This window comes from Nomascus leucogenys, chromosome 2 (assembly GCF_006542625.1).
Source record: "Nomascus leucogenys isolate Asia chromosome 2, Asia_NLE_v1, whole genome shotgun sequence".
NCBI lineage: Eukaryota > Metazoa > Chordata > Mammalia > Primates > Hylobatidae > Nomascus > Nomascus leucogenys.
The window spans coordinates 140,461,899-140,479,153 of NC_044382.1; the positions used below are offsets into that span (position 1 = coordinate 140,461,899).

Consider the following 17,255-nt stretch of genomic DNA (forward strand, 5'->3'; position numbering starts at 1 on the left):
AAAAAAAAGTTATTCCTGAAACCTCAGAATAGACCCACCTTGCCAAGGCTTTCCTTATGGGTAAGGACCTTATGGACCTGCTGGAACCCAAATTAGGCCTCACCTGATATGACCTGTCCTTCTCCAAACACCTAAACTTGGGAGAACATTGTCCCCCAGTGCTGGGGCAGGAGAGTCTGCCTGTTATTCTCCCTCTACGCAGAGAAGGAGCCCCAGATCAGCTTTTCCACGTCAGGACAGTTTCCAAGATGCCACCTGTACTTGGAAGAAGCCAGGTTAAAATAGTTTTCAAGTCAAACTTTCTTGATATTACTCTATCTTTCCCCAGGAGGACTGCATCACAACAAATTCGGACACCTGTGGCCTCTCTCTTCTATGCAAAGCAAAAAGCCAGCAGCAGCCCCAAGCTGATAAGATTAATCTAAAGAGCAAATTATGGTGTAATTTCCTATGCTGAAACTTTGTAGTTAATTTTTTAAAAAGGTTTCATTTTCCTATTGGTCTGATTTCACAGGAACATTTTACCTGTTTGTGAGGCATTTTTTCTCCTGGAAGAGAGGTGCTGATTGGCCCCAAGTGACTGACAATCTGGTGTAACGAAAATTTCCAATGTAAACCCATTTTCCCTCGGTTTCAGCAATTTTAAATCTATATATAGAGATATCTTTGTCAGCATTGCATCGTTAGCTTCTCCTGATAAACTAATTGTCTCACATTGTCACTGCAAATCGACACCTATTAATGGGTCTCACCTCCCAGCTGCTTCCCCCTCTGTTCTTCCTGCTAGCATGTGCCGGCAACTTTGTCCACGGACACAACTGCGATATCGCCTTACAGGAGATCATCAAAACTTTGAACAGCCTCACAGAGCAGAAGGTGAGTACCTATCTGGCACCATCTCTCCAGATGTTCTGGTGATGCTGTCAGTATTTCTAGGCCATGAAAATGTTAACAGCTGCTAGAGAAGTTGGAACTGGTGGTTGGTGGCAGCCCAGGGCACACAGCGAGGCTTCTCCCCTGCCACTCTTTTTTCTGAGGGTTTGTAGGAAGTTTCCTCAGTTGGAGGGAGTGAGAGATGCTCATCAAGGACTTCTCTGTCCAGTTGGAGGTTAACTCTGTCTCTTGCTCTCTCGTTTCTGCCTGGACCAAGACTCTGTGCACCGAGTTGACCGTAACGGACATCTTTGCTGCCTCCAAGGTAAGAAGCCGTCCCACGGTCTATTTTAGCAAATGGGGAGATCCATCCCCAAGTATCTGAACAAGAAACTTGTCTAATGGAAAACGAGCGGGCCCAAATTAACTCTAAGGTGTTAGATGTTTTCAAAGAACGAGAAGTCTGATCTTTACTCTTAAGCATGTTTTGGTCTTTCTGGTTTCACTTGATTTAGATGATGTGTAATAGAAAGCTTACATGCTGTAGTCTTGACTCAGATCCTGGTCAAAGAAAAGCCCTCTTGGGTTTTACTTAGCGTTGGCATAGTGCCTGGAACGTAGGAGGCACTCAATAAATGCCTATTGAATGAGAGAATTTTTCTGGCCGATACATTTCTGAAAAACCAAATACTCTCACAGAAACAGATATTGAGATGACAGGTTGAGGGAGCTTTCATTTTGTCTAAGAGACTTCCTATAGCAACAGAAAAGGTATCGCCAGAGCCCCTCCTCTTCCACAGCCTGGCCACCTAACAGCCCTCTGGGTTCCGGGGCTGGCCGTCCAGAGCCCCTCAGCTTGCTCTGGCCGGCCGAACTCCCCTCCAGCTCGGTCTGGAACCATCCTGCTGGGCAGCGTCCAGCACATCCCTGCTTCGGGCTGCCTGGGCACCTCGCCTCTCTGCCTCCTGTGCTGCCTCACCCCCACCCCTCTATCTGTAGTGGGAGGAGATAGATTTGACAGCTGATAGTGCATTTTCTCTGACAAACACATGACTACAGCCGTATCAATAGTTTTGTGCATTTCAGTTCCTGTTTTCATGGAAACACACGGCTGAGAATGAAAGCCCCAAAGCCTCAATTTCACAGTGGTCCCCTAACTACCTGCTTTCCATGCGAACTAGGGAGATGATCTGGCCAGGAGTGAAGCCCTGTGTGTTGGGCAGGGTCACACCCTGGCACCCAGACCGTAGAACAGGGCCCATCCTGCTTCATGAGGGAAACTGCTCTTCAGGCCTTTATCTGGACTATCTCATTTCATTAAATGTTATCCCAGGAGTCCGATACAGGATGAGATTCTAAAGGGCAAATATATGCTTATTTATTTATTTTTTTTGAAATAGGGTCTTGTTCTGTCACCCAGGCTGGAGTGCAGTGGTGCGATTTCAGCTCACAGCAGCCTCCACCTCCCAGGCTCAAGCTGTCCTCCCACCTCAGCCTCCCAAGTAGCCGGGACGACAGGTGTGCACCACCACGCCTGGCTAATTTTTGTATTTTTTTGTAGAGATGGAGTCTTGCCATTTTGCCCAGGCTTGTCTCAAACTTCTGAGCTCAAGCAATCTGTCCACCTCGGCCTCCCAAAGTGCTGGGATTAGCCACCGCACCTGGGCAACAGTTTATATGTGTGTGTGTGTGTGTGTGTGTGTGTGTGTGTGTGTGTACACACATACATATATATATATACACACACATATATATATATACACACATATATATATAATCTCCAAGTCCTTCCAACAGACATGGCTCTTACTAGAAGCCAAGAGTCCACCGGGTTGAGCACTGGGTCTCTGGAGGCCTGTGGCACTGCTGAGAAGGCTCTAACAAAGCCAAGGGAAGGGCCACCTCACTAGAAGCCAGGCCTGGAGGAAGGGTGAGGGCTGAAGGCCTGGAGGTAAGACTGCCTGTGGTTTTAGACCCAGCTCTTCCACTGACTAGCTTTGTGGCTGGCCTTCAGCACATCTTCACACCTCTCTGCACCTCAGTTTCCACATGTGAAGATACGAAAGTGATTCTGAAGGTGACTGCAAGGTTGATTGGAATCCAGCTCTTGAGTTAATGCAAAGTGTTATTGTGACATGATATAACCCTGATAAAAAGCAAGGACAGGTTGCAGAGAAGCGACAATTCTAAGAAGGAGGGGACCGGGTTGGAAAGGATCAAACCATCCAGGATGCCAAGACTGGGGCAACCCATCTGGGCTGTTTCTGGAAGACCCCCGGGCGCAGGCCAGGACACTGCTGCCCTCCCGTCCTTAACTCCCCTCTTCACTCAGTCCTCACTCACCTCCCTCTCACACACACAGACATCTCCTAGAACAATCCCCACTGCCTGCCTTCACTCTTACCCGTCTCATTCGCCTTCCCCGAACTTCATCCTCCTGGAGTTCACCATCTCACTCTTCCACTCTTTTCTTCCCCTCGAAGATTCAGCACTGCTTACTTACATGTTAAAATATTTCAGAACAGTGAAATGTTGCTATTTTCAAAAACCTACAAAGGTGGTATGCAGAGGAAAAGGTACTTCTTTGTGTTCCCAAAGAAAACATCTTTCCAAAATCCAGCCTATTGATTTTGTTTCTTCAGGGGAACAAGAATTTTAGTATCTCCAAGTTGGGTGGCATTCCACTTTTGGCAGTTGCTGGAAAGAAGGCACTGGTCTAGGTCCTGGGCTTCACAGGTGACACCTGTCGGGGTATCTATGAAGTCAAGGCTGTCTGAGGAACAGCAAAGTGGGAAGAAGCAAGCTGGTTGGCCGATGAAGGGTTTCTTGGGTGGACAAGTAGTTGGAGCTATTTCCTATTTACCAAAGAGACCTAAAGTTCATAATTCTACAGAGAGTTCCATAATGAACCTCAAATATCTCTGTTTTTTGAAGGAGTTTCTCATATAGAGCACTAGCTGACTACCCTGGGCAGGACGGGAGATAATGAATGCAGTGCCAATCGGGCTGGATTTGTATGGTCCTCAGTGAGGCTGGTCAAGAACCGAGTTAGAACTCTCACAGACTCACTGCCACAGAAGAAATCTCCCAAGTGGCTGTTTCCTGACATTCCCGGGAGGGATAGACCTCCTTCTGAGTCACTCCCTAAGCAGTTCTGAACTGTGAGGTCAGCCAGGCTGTCAAAGTGCACTCCCTGAGCCACTGGCAGACACACTCAGCAGCCAGAGCTAGACAGGCAGGTGGAAGGAGTCCAGGCCCATGGCAGGGATGGAGTGTCGCCCCCTCGCTGCGATACCAGAGCAACTAAAATGTTAAGGCCTTGCACTAAAGCTGCCCTTAGGATGCATTTTTTTTAAAGTTTTTCCATTTAATGCACTCTTTTCAATTCTTATTTTATCCTTGTTTCCTTTAGAAAGTCCTTTGAAAAATATCTTTAGAGGGTTTTTTTCCTATACTATGTGGCCAAATACGGGTCAAAATTAAGTTTAATTTCCAGGCTCCAAGCCAGCGTTTCAGAAAAATCTCACCAAGGTTTGTGGGAAAAGAAGCAAAGGGCTGACTTTTTGGCCTTCTTGAATCTCACTGTTCTCTCTGCAGCAGCATGTATGTCTGTCCACCTCCAGACACACAGGCACCATCCTGCCGCCCCCCCACCAGCCCGTGTCCCTTCCGCCTCGACCTGCCCACAAAGCCCAGAGAGGTCTGTTTCTTGGCTCCAAGAGCCCAAAGATACTGACACACTCTTACATTTCCAACTAGAATCGGGAACCAGGAGTGACTCTCAGTCAGTTCATTAAGGAAATGTCTTTCTAACCGCTCTGCCCATGGGACATCACGCCCCACAGGGGAAAGGGGAAGCTTCTACAGCCTGGGATTCTGGTGCCTCAGCCTAGGTGTAGACCTTCCTGAAAAACACGTTACAATATGAACTGCATTCCTATAATTTAGCCTACATAAATAAGAGATGAACACAAACACTTACATAGTTTACTCACTGCCACTTATTTACAGAAGCAAAAAGCTGCCACGATAGGGGCCTGACAAATGACAGTACCACTATGCAATGCGTTTCTATGCAGCTCTCAATCCCATGTTCTCAAATACCACTGAAGGGCTTAGGAAATGCTTATAGTATATGTAAAGTGTAAAAAAGTTACAAAACAGTATCAACAGTTGATCCCTGTTTTAAAAAGTATTTTTAAAAGTGTGACGATATTTACCAAAATATTAACAGCAGTAGTTACCTCTGGCTGGTGGGATGAGTGAATGTATTTTTGTTGAATATATATTACCTTTATAGTAAATATATGTTACCTTGATCATCAGAAAAAAATAATATGTAACTGTAAGAACTTGAAAGCTGCTTGGATAGTGCTGCTGACAGAAACCCCTGAGGATCTTGTCACCGTTCTTCTGATTCAGAGGGTCTGGGTGGGGCAGGGGTGGTCTGAGATTCTGCATTTCTAAGAAGCTCCCAGTGATGTCCATGCTGCTGGTCCATGGACCACACTGAGTAGCAAGGGACCAGAGCATGTCGGTGGGGAGGCTGGGGATAGCTTTCTCTATCTGAACTGGATAAAGGAACTGGGCTTAAGCTAAGAACCCTCTCCAGGTTCTGCATCTTTCTTCTTCAGTGAAAAATGAGAGGACACACCAGGCCAGGTTCAGACTGAGACACAATCCCTCTCCTGGGTTCCCAATGACTTGTCTCTTGTCCATTCCCTTCTCTAAGGCTAAGGGCCCCCAGGAAGAGCCATGTGGCCAGACCCTCACAGTTGCTGGCATTCCAAAGAGATTCTCACTCTGCACCATTTGGGGCCAAAAGACCCCGTACAGAAGCTCTGCCCAAGGCTCAGCTCAATGGCACCTGCTCCCAGGCCTCCTCTGATCTCCCAGGACACCTTTCCCTGATCTGTGCACTTATCTCTTGCTGCCTGGGGAAATGTCTTAGCTCCTCACTTGGACCATGGGCTGCTCTCCTCTCCCCTCCCATGGGGAGGGCCAAACGGAGAGTGCTGCCCAAAGCAGCAGAGTCCAGGCCAAAGGATGTGCACTCATTTATTCAACAGGCATGTAGGATTTCCAGGGAAAGCTGGATTTTAAAACCTCTGGGAACGAGAGCAGAACCTGACTGAGAGCTCATGTGGGCACCTTCCATAGCAGAATAGCTCATGAGGTATAGAGACACAGATGTGGAACGTGGGCTGTAGCGACAGATGGTCCTGCATTCTAGTCCCCACTGTGCCTTTTCCTCGTAGGGTGACTTTATTCAGGTACCCTTTCGGCAAAATCCTCCAAGAGAAAGGAAACTGGGAGGTTCTGGGGAGAAGGCTGCTGCATTTGCAATTGGGAGAGGTTGCTGACAGAGGTTTATGTCTGTGGCAAGCAGCCTTCCTTCAGTGGAATACTTGAAGACAGGTCTGTAGTTGAGCAAACTCACCTCCATTTGTCCTCCTGGAAAGAAGAAATCAAGAGGAAAAGTCTCTCTCCCATCCTCCAAATGGAGCTGGCACATTGCTATCTGTGGCATTTGTCTTTCCAGAACACAACTGAGAAGGAAACTTTCTGCAGGGCTGCGACTGTGCTCCGGCAGTTCTACAGCCACCATGAGAAGGACACTCGCTGCCTGGGTGCGACTGGACGGCAGTTCCACAGGCAGCACAAGCAGCTGATCGGATTCCTGAAACGGCTCGACAGGAACCTCTGCGGCCTGGCGGGCTTGGTAAGCTGCACTGTATTCCTGGCAAGCCGGCCGCGTGGCTCCTGGTGGACAGCAGCCTCACTTCTAAACACTCCTCCTTAGGAGCTGCAGCACCCTTGGTCAACCCATTCATTCATTCACTCATTCAATAAGTATTTGCTGAAGTTCCACAACTGCTGAGTGTGGTTCTAGGTGCTGAGGACGTGTCACTAAAGACACGCAGGCCGAGTCCCTGTTCTATGGAACGTTCTAGTGGGAGAGTTAGAAAAACAAACATGTAAAATGATGCCCAGTAGTGATACGTGTTACAAAGAAAAACACAGGAATAAAGAACATAAAAGTCATGGGGGAGGGGGCTGACTTAGGAGCTGGTGACATTATCTGAGCAGATATTTGAATTGAGGGAGCAGGCCACATGACTAACTAGGGAGACCACTCCAGGCAGGAGGAGGAGGTATGCAAAGGCCTTACGATGGAAATGAACTAACTTCCTGTATTTAAAGACCAGTAGGAAGGCCAGTGTGGCTGGATCAGAGTGAGTGAAGGGTAGTTTCCAGGACAGCAGATCACACAAGGCCTTTAGATTCCACCACGAGTATGGCAGGGAACACCTGCAGAGCTTTGAGCAAGGCAAAGACTGTACGATCTGATTTACGTGATTTACAAGGGTCAGTCTGGCTACTGTGTGGTAAATAGGCTGAAAGGGGGAAAGCATAGAAGCAAGATGGCCTGTCGGGAGGCTACCACAGTAAACCAGGCTAGAGATGATGGTGGCGTGGACAGGATGGGAGCAGTCGAGGTGAATAGATTTGAGATATGACTAAAAATAAAACCAGAAGGATTTGCTGACAGATCAGTTGTAAGGGGTAAGATACAGGGGAGGAAAAGATGACCTCTTCGTTCCTGCCCAAACCCCTCTGGCGATGGTCAGTACTGTTTACAGAGAGATGAAAGACTGGGGGCAAGGCAGGGCTGGAGGCTGAGCAGAAGATCAAGAGTTCAATTTGTTACATCGTACATGTAAGGTGGCTGTTGGACAGCCAAGTGAAGGTGTTGAGAAGATGGTTAGAAAAGTCTGGAACTTAGGGGAGAGGTCAGAACTTGCAATACAAAAAGGAAAGTCCTTAGATAGATACTATTGAAAGTGAATGACAGAAAGGGAGAGATCAAAGGACTGAGCCTGAGATCAACACATGGAGGTCAGCAGAGGAGGATCCAGCCAAGGGGCCTAAGGAGTAGTGACCAGTGAGGCAGGAGAACACTGGAGAGTGGGCAGTACCCCAGGAAGCCGGTGAGGACACTCAAGGAGGGAGGGTCGACTGTGTCAAATGTGCTCAAAGGCCAGGTCAGGTGACGACGGAGAAAGGCCCCTGGGTTTGGCTGATGGAGGCCATGGGTGAGGCTGATGTAAATGGAGAGGCAGGAAGGAAAGCCCAGCTGGAGTGGGCTCACCGAGGATAGGGTGGCGAGAGGAGACAAAGAAGGAACAGTGAGGGCAGAACACTCTTTGAAGATGTTTAGCTATAAGGCTGCAGAGAAACTGACCCACGGCTGCAGGGTGGTTATGGAGTGAGGGAAGCTCTTTTGAGGTTGGGGGTATACCCAGCATGTTAATGCACCTGGGGGAATGGTCCGGTGGAGCAGGGAGAACTGAAGAGAGCAGAAAGAGGAAGAATCATTAGGGGGCAGAAGTCCTTGTAGCCCAGAGTGGATGTTATCTAATATCGAGTGGAGGAATTAATTGGCTTTAGAGGAGAACAAGGACATGTATCCCCTCTCTGGGCCTATCACCTTGTAGACAATGGGATAGGTCATGGGATAGGAACTTGGCACAACACATGTTCTCTCTTTTAATTCTCCCCATTATCTTATGAAGCAGGCAAGTAGGCAAACAATTGTCCCAACTTTACAAAAGAAACTGAAGCTTTTATAAATTAAGTAGTACGTCCTAAGCAATACAATTAATAAATGGTAGAGCTGAGAATCAAACTGAAGCAGTGGCCTGGGGGTAGCATCTGGAATCCTTCCCACCTTTAGGGCTGCTGTGCTGCGGTGCTGCTGTTTAATGGCAGGAGGGCCACATGACTGAATCTCTCTCAGCAGTCCAGGCAGCCATGCAGAAGGTCCAGTAGAGCACCCGGCAGGTCTGCGCCAGCACCTTCAAGTTCCACCCTCTGAGCAAGCACCTAGCTGTGACACACCTCTCCAGAGACTGCACTCCCCCCCCCCCCCGCCCACCCCGAAAGCAGATAGGTAATTGTATACAGTAACCAGTTTTAGAAGTGTAAGTAGTATGCAGCCAAAACAGGCAAAACCTGCTGGCCTAGTGATAGAGACGACTCCCAGTCAGGCTAGACTGGAGGCCTTGGTTTTATAAGTGTTCAGGTGACAAGTGCCAGAGTAGGCTTGATCAAGTAGATGGGCAGGCAAGACAAATGCTTACCAATGCAAGCTAATGAAATGTTTCTTTTGCAGAATTCCTGTCCTGTGAAGGAAGCCAACCAGAGTACGTTGGAAGACTTCTTGGAAAGGCTAAAGACGATCATGAGAGAGAAATATTCAAAGTGTTCGAGCTGAATATTTTAATTTATGAGTTTTTAATAGCTTTATTTTTTAAATATTTATATATTTATAACTCATCATAAAATAAAGTATATATAGAATCTAACAGCAATGGCATTTAATGTATTGGCTATGTTTACTTGACAAATGAAATTATGGTTTGCAACTTTTAGGGAAATCAATTTAATTTACCAAGAGACTATAAATGCTACGGGGGCAAAACAGGAAAGACCACTTCCCCCTCGAGGGGTTCCCTCTCGAGTTAGGGACATAACGCACAAGATAATTAAAGAATACAAGGCCACACAAGATGTAAATAAGACACCTTGGGTCCATGAGTGTTATGGATTACCATATATTTCTGAACAGAAAAAGTATCAACTGGATGTCTAAAACGTTCTTCCCCCATTGGCACAAGGATTGTTATACTGAGTCCACAGAAAAAAGAAGTCATCCTCAGTACACCACATGGCTCTACAGTGAACGATATTTAAAGTCATAATAATGTAAATTCTCTTGATTCTCAAGTCTTAGAACCAACCAGTAGACAAAGCACAGAAGACTTGATGATGGTTAGAGAACAGACTATAAATTGCTATCCACTGAACAATATAAGAGCGATAGCTGGAAATGGCTGGGAGGTGAAAGCAGAAGAAAAGAAAGAGACGTGGGCACTGCTATCTCCAGCTTGCAAGGACAAGAGGGCAGTTAAATAACACTGTCCACGGTGGATGGAACAAGAACACAAGGTTTAGGGATTTATCAAAATTACAAAGGTAATAGAAGAACTAAAAATAATTTACTATAAAATTTTGGAAGTGATAGAATAAATTAGGTAAATTCTCTTTCTTCAACAGGGAAATCAATGTATGATATCTAACACTGATAAAGCAAAAAACAGTGGGTAAAAGTGGTCATGGGTTGACAGTTGTTGCAGCTGGGGATGTGTACAGGGGGTTGGTTATACTATTCTGCTTTTATACATAATTGAAAGTTTTCATAATAAAAAGAGAAGAAAAAACAATAATGAATGAATCAAGAAATCTTTGGAATTATAATGATAGTCACTGGAAAAACTAAAAACAAAAAAGGAAGATGGTTTGCTGGGAATGGGACTTGGACTAAGGAGGGGTGAAACAGGGCTGGAGACTTTTGGCTTTCCATTATAAGTCTGCGTGTGTGTGTGTGTGTGTGTGTGTGTGTGTGTGTGTGTGTGTGTGTGTGTTATGTGCATAAGAGAAGTTTTTTCATTAAAGAAGAAATAGCATTTAAAAGACAATAACTGTTGGTGAAGATGTAGAAAAACTGGAACCCTCCTAGATTGCTGGATTGAAAAATGGTGTAGTCACTTTGGAAAACAATTGGCAGTTTCTCAAAAGGATAAAATAGTTTACAACCCAGCAATTCCAATCCTAGGTATATACCCAAGGGAACTAGGAACACATGTCCACACAAAAACCTCTACACAAATGTTCATAGCAACATTATTCATAACAGCAAAAAAGTAGAAGTGGCTGGGCACAGTGGCTCACGCCTGTAATCCCAGCACTTTGGGAGGCCGAGGCAGGAGGATCACTTGAGGCTAGGAGTTCAAGACCAGCCTGGGCAACATGGCAAAACCCTGTCTCTACAAAAAACTAGCTGAGCATGGCGGCACATGCCTGTAGTCCCAGCTACTGGAGAGGCTGAGGTGGGAGAATGGCTCAAGCCTGGGAGGTTGAGGCTACAATGAGCTATGACTGCACCACTGTACTCCAGCCTGAGTGACAGAACAAGACCCTGTCTCAAAGAAAAAAAAAAAAGTAGAAGCAACGAAAATGTCAATCAACTGATGGATAAACAAAAAGTGGCATATCCATACAATGGAATATTATTTGTTAATAAAAAGAAACGAAGTACTGACACAGGCCACAACCCGGATGAACCTTGGAAACAGTATGTGATGGGAAAGAAGCCAAATGCAGAAGACCACATAAATGGTATGATTCTACTGATATGAATTATTCAGAACAGGAGAATCCACGGAGGCAAAAATAGAATATTGCTTGCTACAGGCTGTGGGTGGGAGGCGGGTGTGGAGGCATGGGGAGTGACTGATAATGGGGGTGGGGTTTCTTTCCGGGGTGAAGAAAATGTTCGGATATTAGATAATGGTGATGGTTGCACAATTCTGTGAACATACTAAAAAGCACTGACTTGTACACTTTAAAAGGATAAATTTGGTAGTAGGTGAATTCTATCTCAATAAAGCTGTTACTTAAAAGAAATTAAAAGGGGGAAAAAAACCCAAGTGTCATCAAAACTTGCCTTTTGAAGACTTGTTCTCTGCAAGAATATAGATCTAGTAACAGTGATTGAGCACTCTCTTTTCATCCTCGCTTACAGAGATGTGACAAAATTAATACGAGTACTAAAATTACACCAAAACATGTAACATCTTTTTAACCCTTTCAAAATAAGGGAACAAATCAAAAGCTTCAAGTCTCACCCTGACCACAGCCAGTTTCACCCTGCCCACATAAAATACCAGCATGCCAAGGGCAATAAGTAGCTATGAGAGTCATGGAGGCTTCTCAGGCCAACCGGAGAAGACACATACTGTAAATTTTAATTTCCTTTCTTCTTTGATTGAGGCTCATTTGCATTCAATGGCTAATGTGAGCTGTAGTCTGCCACAGGATATGGGTAGTGGGTTACAGTTTGTATATGAGGACAGGATGGTAAAGGAAAGTAGGAAGATTTAGAGCAGGCCATGGAAAGGACACATGCAGACTCTAAGCAGGTCTGTCGTCACATAAGCTTCATTAGGCAAGGTGCAACTCACATTTCCATTTACTCCCAGTCAGGCAGTCCTGGACTCTGGATGCAAACATGCAACAACAACAAGCCTTTGAATTTCCGAAGACAATGAGAACACAAATTGAGGGGGATACTTATAAAAACAGTGGGTGAGGCCGGGTACAGTGGCTCACGCCTGGAATTCTAGCACTTTGGGAGGCTGAAGCGGGCAGATCACCTTAGGTCAGGAGTTCAAGACCAGCCCGGCCAACATGGCGAAACCCCGTCTATACTAAAAATACAAAAATTAGCTGGGCATGCTAGTGCACACGTGTAATCCAGCTACTCGGGAGGCTGAGGCAGGAGAATCGCTTGAACCCGGGAGGTGGAGGTTGCAGTGAGCCAAGATCATGCCATTGCACCCCAGCCCGGGTGGCAGAGCGAGACTGTCTCAAAAACAAACAAACAAACAAAAAAACAGTGGGTGAAAACACTTCAGGATTAAGTGAAAGTTAAGATGCTTGTCATCTGAGCACGTTTATGTAGCACACTCAGCCACAGCCCATGCCTGCTTCATGGGACATGCCTTTTGTCTGCGTGTGGAATATGACATCGACAGTAAGGCTGAACATTTCCCTCCTGGCTATCATACCTCCACCTTTTGCCAATGAATAAACTATCTGTAACTGGCATCTAGGGGATAATAATTATTTATTGGATAAATGAATCAAAAAATGATTTGGCTCAAATCTATGGCTGTCTTATGGAAACATTGTTGGGCTACAGTTACAAAGGGTCACCTCTGTTACAAATGCCATGGGGGCTCTGCTTGTTGCTGTCCATGTCATTGACCCTGGTCTTGGTTTTTCTCTGCCCTCCTTCACATAATCTCAGGGTGCCCACATCATGTAAGCATGGGAATCTCAAGGCTAAGTACAACGCAGAGCTTCCTTATGGAGCTAGGCACAACCTGGCCCATGACACACAGGGTTGGCTTCTTAGTTTCTAATAGCTTCCACTAGGAGCAAGGCAGGCACTTTCTCTAGCCTTGGGGCTGATTTCTAGATTCAATTTATTAGCTCAAGTTTGAGTTCCATTCCCAGGTGGAGTACTAAAATCCCCAGTTAGCTGTCACACCTAGTATTTCCTCAACTGGGCTTTTGCCCTAAGTACCCAGACACCCTCTCCTTGGCTCTCTAAAGTGTTGTTTTTTTTTTTTTTAATGAGACAGAGTCTCGCTCTGTCACCCAGGCTAGAGTACAGTGGCGAGATCTTGGCTCACTGCAACCTCCACCTGCCAGCTTCAAGCAATTCTGCCTCAGCCTCCTGAGTAGCTGGGATTACAGGTGCCTGCCACCACGCCTGGCTCATCTTTTCGTATTATTAGTAGAAATGGGGTTTCACTGTGTTGGCCAGGCTGGTCTTGAACTCCTGACGTCAGGTGATCCACCCACCTTGGCCTCCCAAAGTGCTGGGATTACGGGCACGAGCCACCGCACCCAGCCTAAAGTGGCTATCTTCTAATCCATCCTGTCAACTTCTTCCTAGTCCAACTTTAAGTCTCTAAGCTATCTGCTCCTTCTAGTTTCTGATTAGCCAGAGTTCAGCCAAACAAAAATATGTTTTGATGCTTTGTATGCTCACTTCACACCTGGGTACTTACTAGGCAATGTGAATAAGAGGACACACATTTGCTCCCTCAGTTTATACCAATTACGAGTGCAAGCAAAACAGCTGAGAAGAGAGGGCGGTTACTCCTCTGGCTGATGACCCTTTCCACCTCTGGGACACAGGTGTATATAGCATCTGCTCTCCCAACCACCATCCCTGTCTTGCTCCCTCTAATCCCTCACAACCTCTCCAGCAGTTGTTTCTTTTTGTTTTTTGTTTTGGTTTTCTGAGACAGAATTTCACTCTGTCACCAGGCTGGAGTGCAGTGGCACGATCTCGGCTCCCTGCAATCTCCGCCCCCGGGGTTCAAGTGATTCTCCTGCCTCAGCCTCCCGAGTAGCTGGGACTACAGGTGCATGCCACCACACCCAGCTAAATTTTTTTTGTATTTTTAGTAGAGACGGGGTTTCACCATGTTGGCCAGTATGGTCTCGATCTCTTGACCTCGTGATCTGCCGGCCTCGACCTCCCAAAATGCTGGGATTACAGGGGTGAGCCATCACGCCCAGCCCAGCAGTTGTTTTTCTAAAACACAAATAGGCCAGGTGCAGTGGCTCATGCTTGTAATCCCAGCACTTTGGGAGGCTGAGACGGGAGCTTTGCTTGAACCCAAAAGTTGGAGACCAGCCTGGCCAACATAGGGATATCCTGTCTCTACAAAAAAAAAATTTTTTTACACAGCTGTGCTCTCAGCTAATCGGGAGGCTGAGGCAGGAGGATTGCTTTAGCCTGGGAGGTTGAGGCTTCAGTAAGCCTTGATCATGCCACTGTACTCCAGCCTGGGTGACTGTGAGACCCTGTCTCAAAATAAAACACAATGTGAGTGGCCCACTTAAAATCCTTCTGTGGCTTCCCACTGCTTACAGAAAACTCTTCCACAGTAGGATCCTCTCCCATCTCTTTCCTTTTCAGGCTCATTTGCCTCCACCCCGTTTGCTCTACTTCAAGCACACCACCAATGCACATCGCATCCAAACTCACTTGCTCCTGGAATACCTTTCCCCAGCTGTTGAACTGCTTAAGACCTCAAACAGAACTTCCCGAGAAGAGTCTTCTGCCCCTTTGGTCAGGCAGACATGTGTCAGGCACCATGTCAGCTGCATAGGAAGGATGCCGTACCTGGCAGCTCACCACTCAGCCTCTTTTACCACAGCCCTCAGCATGCTATGCAGTCATTCTCCACTCATGTGGCCACCTCTCTCTCCTAAGGGAGAGTGTGAATTTTGAAAAGACATTTTTCTCAGCATAGAGCAGGTACGCAGTAAATACAGAAGAGATGTGCACATATAACGGACTACAGCAGGAGATACGCTTAAAACAGGGCACATGCTGGGCACAGTGGCTCACGCCCGTAACCCCAGCACTTTGGGAGCCCAAGGCGGGAGGACTGCTTGAGGCCAGGAGTTCTAAACCAACTTGGGCAACTTAGCAAGCTCCTATCTCTACAAAAAATAAAAAAATTAGCCAAGTGTAGTGGCAGACACCTGTGGTCCCAGCTACTTGGGAGGCTGAGGTGGATCATTTGAGCCTAACAGTTTGAGGTTATAGTAAGCTATGATTGTGACACTGCACTCCAACCTGGGTGACAGAGTGAGACCCTGGCTCTAAAAATGAAAAACAAACAGGCTACCTGGTGAGTAGCATAACTCATGGTGGGGTAGAAATCAAGACCAAAATAATATTTCTGTAATGACTCTGCTGCTTTTAGGTTGGGTTAGGCAATATCCTCTTGCTAAGATTAGTATCGACTCTGAGAAATACTTTATTCAGTTGTAAAGTCCCAGTTAAATTCCTTTGCACAACTGGAGAAATAAAGCCTTTGATTAAAAACTAAAATTTCCCCAGCCCTCTAAAAAGGGATGGGGGAGGGGAGCAGGTGGAGAGGAATATCTGATCTGTCATATTCTTTAGTCAGAGCCATAAACGTGTTTGGGTAAGACAATCTGATGTTCTGATAACGTTGATAAAAGTCACTTGAAGATTGGGTCACAGGAAGCCCAAGATAAATGCTGAGAGGAAACAGGTTCTTTTTGAAGTAGCCTCTTCGTAATCATTTTCCCACACATTTGTTCAACTTCCGAAAAAGGACTGAATACCTGATTTGCTTTGCAAATGAAATAGCTTAAGAAAGAGAAATTGAGATAATAATTAATAAATGTGTTTGGAAGGCTCCTCCAGCTCACTTTAAGTTCAGGCTGTGGCTTCAGAACTGTGTTAACTCCTTCTGTAAAGGCACAGGCTAACGGTGGTCTTCAGTGACTTTTACTCTACTTTGTTCTAAAAATGGATTCAAAGTGATTTATTGGAAAAGATTAAGACAGAAAATAACATTAGTAGGACCAAAGAAGAAAGGGAGTAAGAGGAAATGATGATCCAGAGAAAAATAAGACTATAAGCAGGTCATCAGATACTATAGTCCTATCAGTGAAAGCAAAGTGGAAAATGCATTATTTTACCTCACTCTTTTTATACATGCAGGGAGAAAATAGTCTGATATAATAATCTGGTACTTAGCTTTAAAAGAAATTTCTCTTGAGAGTCTTCACAAGATGATAGGATGGACAATGTCTTCAGCAGCATCCCGACAACACAGGCAGTAACAGGTTTTGTAACGGAGTGGCTCAGCGGTATCACTTGATGAAACTGGATACTGTAGCTCCAGAACTCAATTGGAGAAGAAGGGCAAAGGGGGCAAAGGGAGCACGATTTATTATCTTGTACATGCCAGGGCAGGCCTTTAATTTTGTCTTCATGTTCTAAACACAGGTAAGAGTTTTACATAAGCTGGAAGTTGGGGAGAGAAAGACCCCTGGAATGGCCAGAGGAGTTTCCGCCCCTACAAAAAACACATTTTTAAAAAGCCACTTGACACCAGGTGCAGTGGCTCAAGCCTGTAATCCCAGTGCTTTGGGAAGCTGAGGCGGGCAGATCACGAGGTCAGAAGTTTGAAACCAGCCTGGCCAATATGGTGAAACCCCCATCTCTACTAAAAATACAAAAATTAGCCAAGCGTGGTGGTGTGTCTGTAGTACCAGCTACTTGGCAGGCTGAGGCAGGAGAATCGCTTGAACTCGGGAGGCGGACGTTGCAGTGAGCTGAGATTCCGCCACTGCACTCCAGCCTGGGCAACAGAGTGAGACTCTGTCTCAAAAAATAAAAAGTAAAAACAAAAAATTATCCAGGTGTGGGGGCATGCACCTGCAGTCCTAGTTACTCAGGAGGCTGAGGCAGAAGGATTGCTTGACCCCAGGAGTTCAAGGGGGCAGTGACCTATGAACGCACCACTGCACTCAAGCCTGGGCAATAGAGCAAAACCCTGTCTTTAAAAACAAAGTCATTTGAGACAAAAAATTACAGCTAGATAAAGGTCTAGTGTTTTTATAGCACTGTAGAATGACTAAACAATAATAGCTATTTTCAAATAGCTAGAAAAGAAAATATTGAGCGTTCACAAAGAAATGTCTGAGATGTATATGCTAATTACCCTGATCTGATCATCATATATTGTATCAAAACATCACGATATATCTCATAATTATGTGTCAATTAAAAAATAAAAATTTTAGGCCGGGAACGGTGGCTCATGCCAGTAATCCTAGCACTTTGGGAGGCCGAGGAGGGTGGATCACGAGGTCAGGAGATCAAGGCCATCTTGGCTAACACGGTGAAA

The 17,255-nt window shown here is 45.8% G+C and overlaps 2 protein-coding genes across 3 annotated transcripts in view; one reads left to right on the forward strand and one right to left on the reverse strand.

Annotated features, from left to right (window-relative positions):
• Positions 1 to 9,242, forward strand: IL4 (interleukin 4). Of its 2 annotated transcripts, XM_030823657.1 has the most exons (4): positions 1 to 876; positions 1,151 to 1,198; positions 6,416 to 6,595; positions 9,050 to 9,239. In XM_030823657.1, exons 1-4 carry the CDS (start codon positions 742 to 744, stop codon positions 9,149 to 9,151), a joined length of 465 nt encoding a protein of 154 aa, XP_030679517.1. In that variant the 5' UTR covers positions 1 to 741; the 3' UTR covers positions 9,152 to 9,239. The 2 variants fall into 2 exon arrangements, with proteins under 2 accessions (XP_030679517.1, XP_030679518.1); XM_030823658.1 differs by lacking the exon at positions 1,151 to 1,198 and having other exon boundaries at positions 9,050 to 9,242.
• A 6,007-nt stretch (positions 9,243 to 15,249) lies between these two features.
• The window catches only part of KIF3A (kinesin family member 3A), a 48,999-nt gene continuing 46,993 nt past the window's right edge, over positions 15,250 to 17,255 (reverse strand). Inside the window, exon 19 of the mRNA XM_030818642.1 lies at positions 15,250 to 16,249. Coding sequence (XP_030674502.1) covers positions 16,216 to 16,249 — 34 coding nt within the window. The 3' untranslated portion in view covers positions 15,250 to 16,215. The remainder of the gene's footprint in view (positions 16,250 to 17,255) is intronic.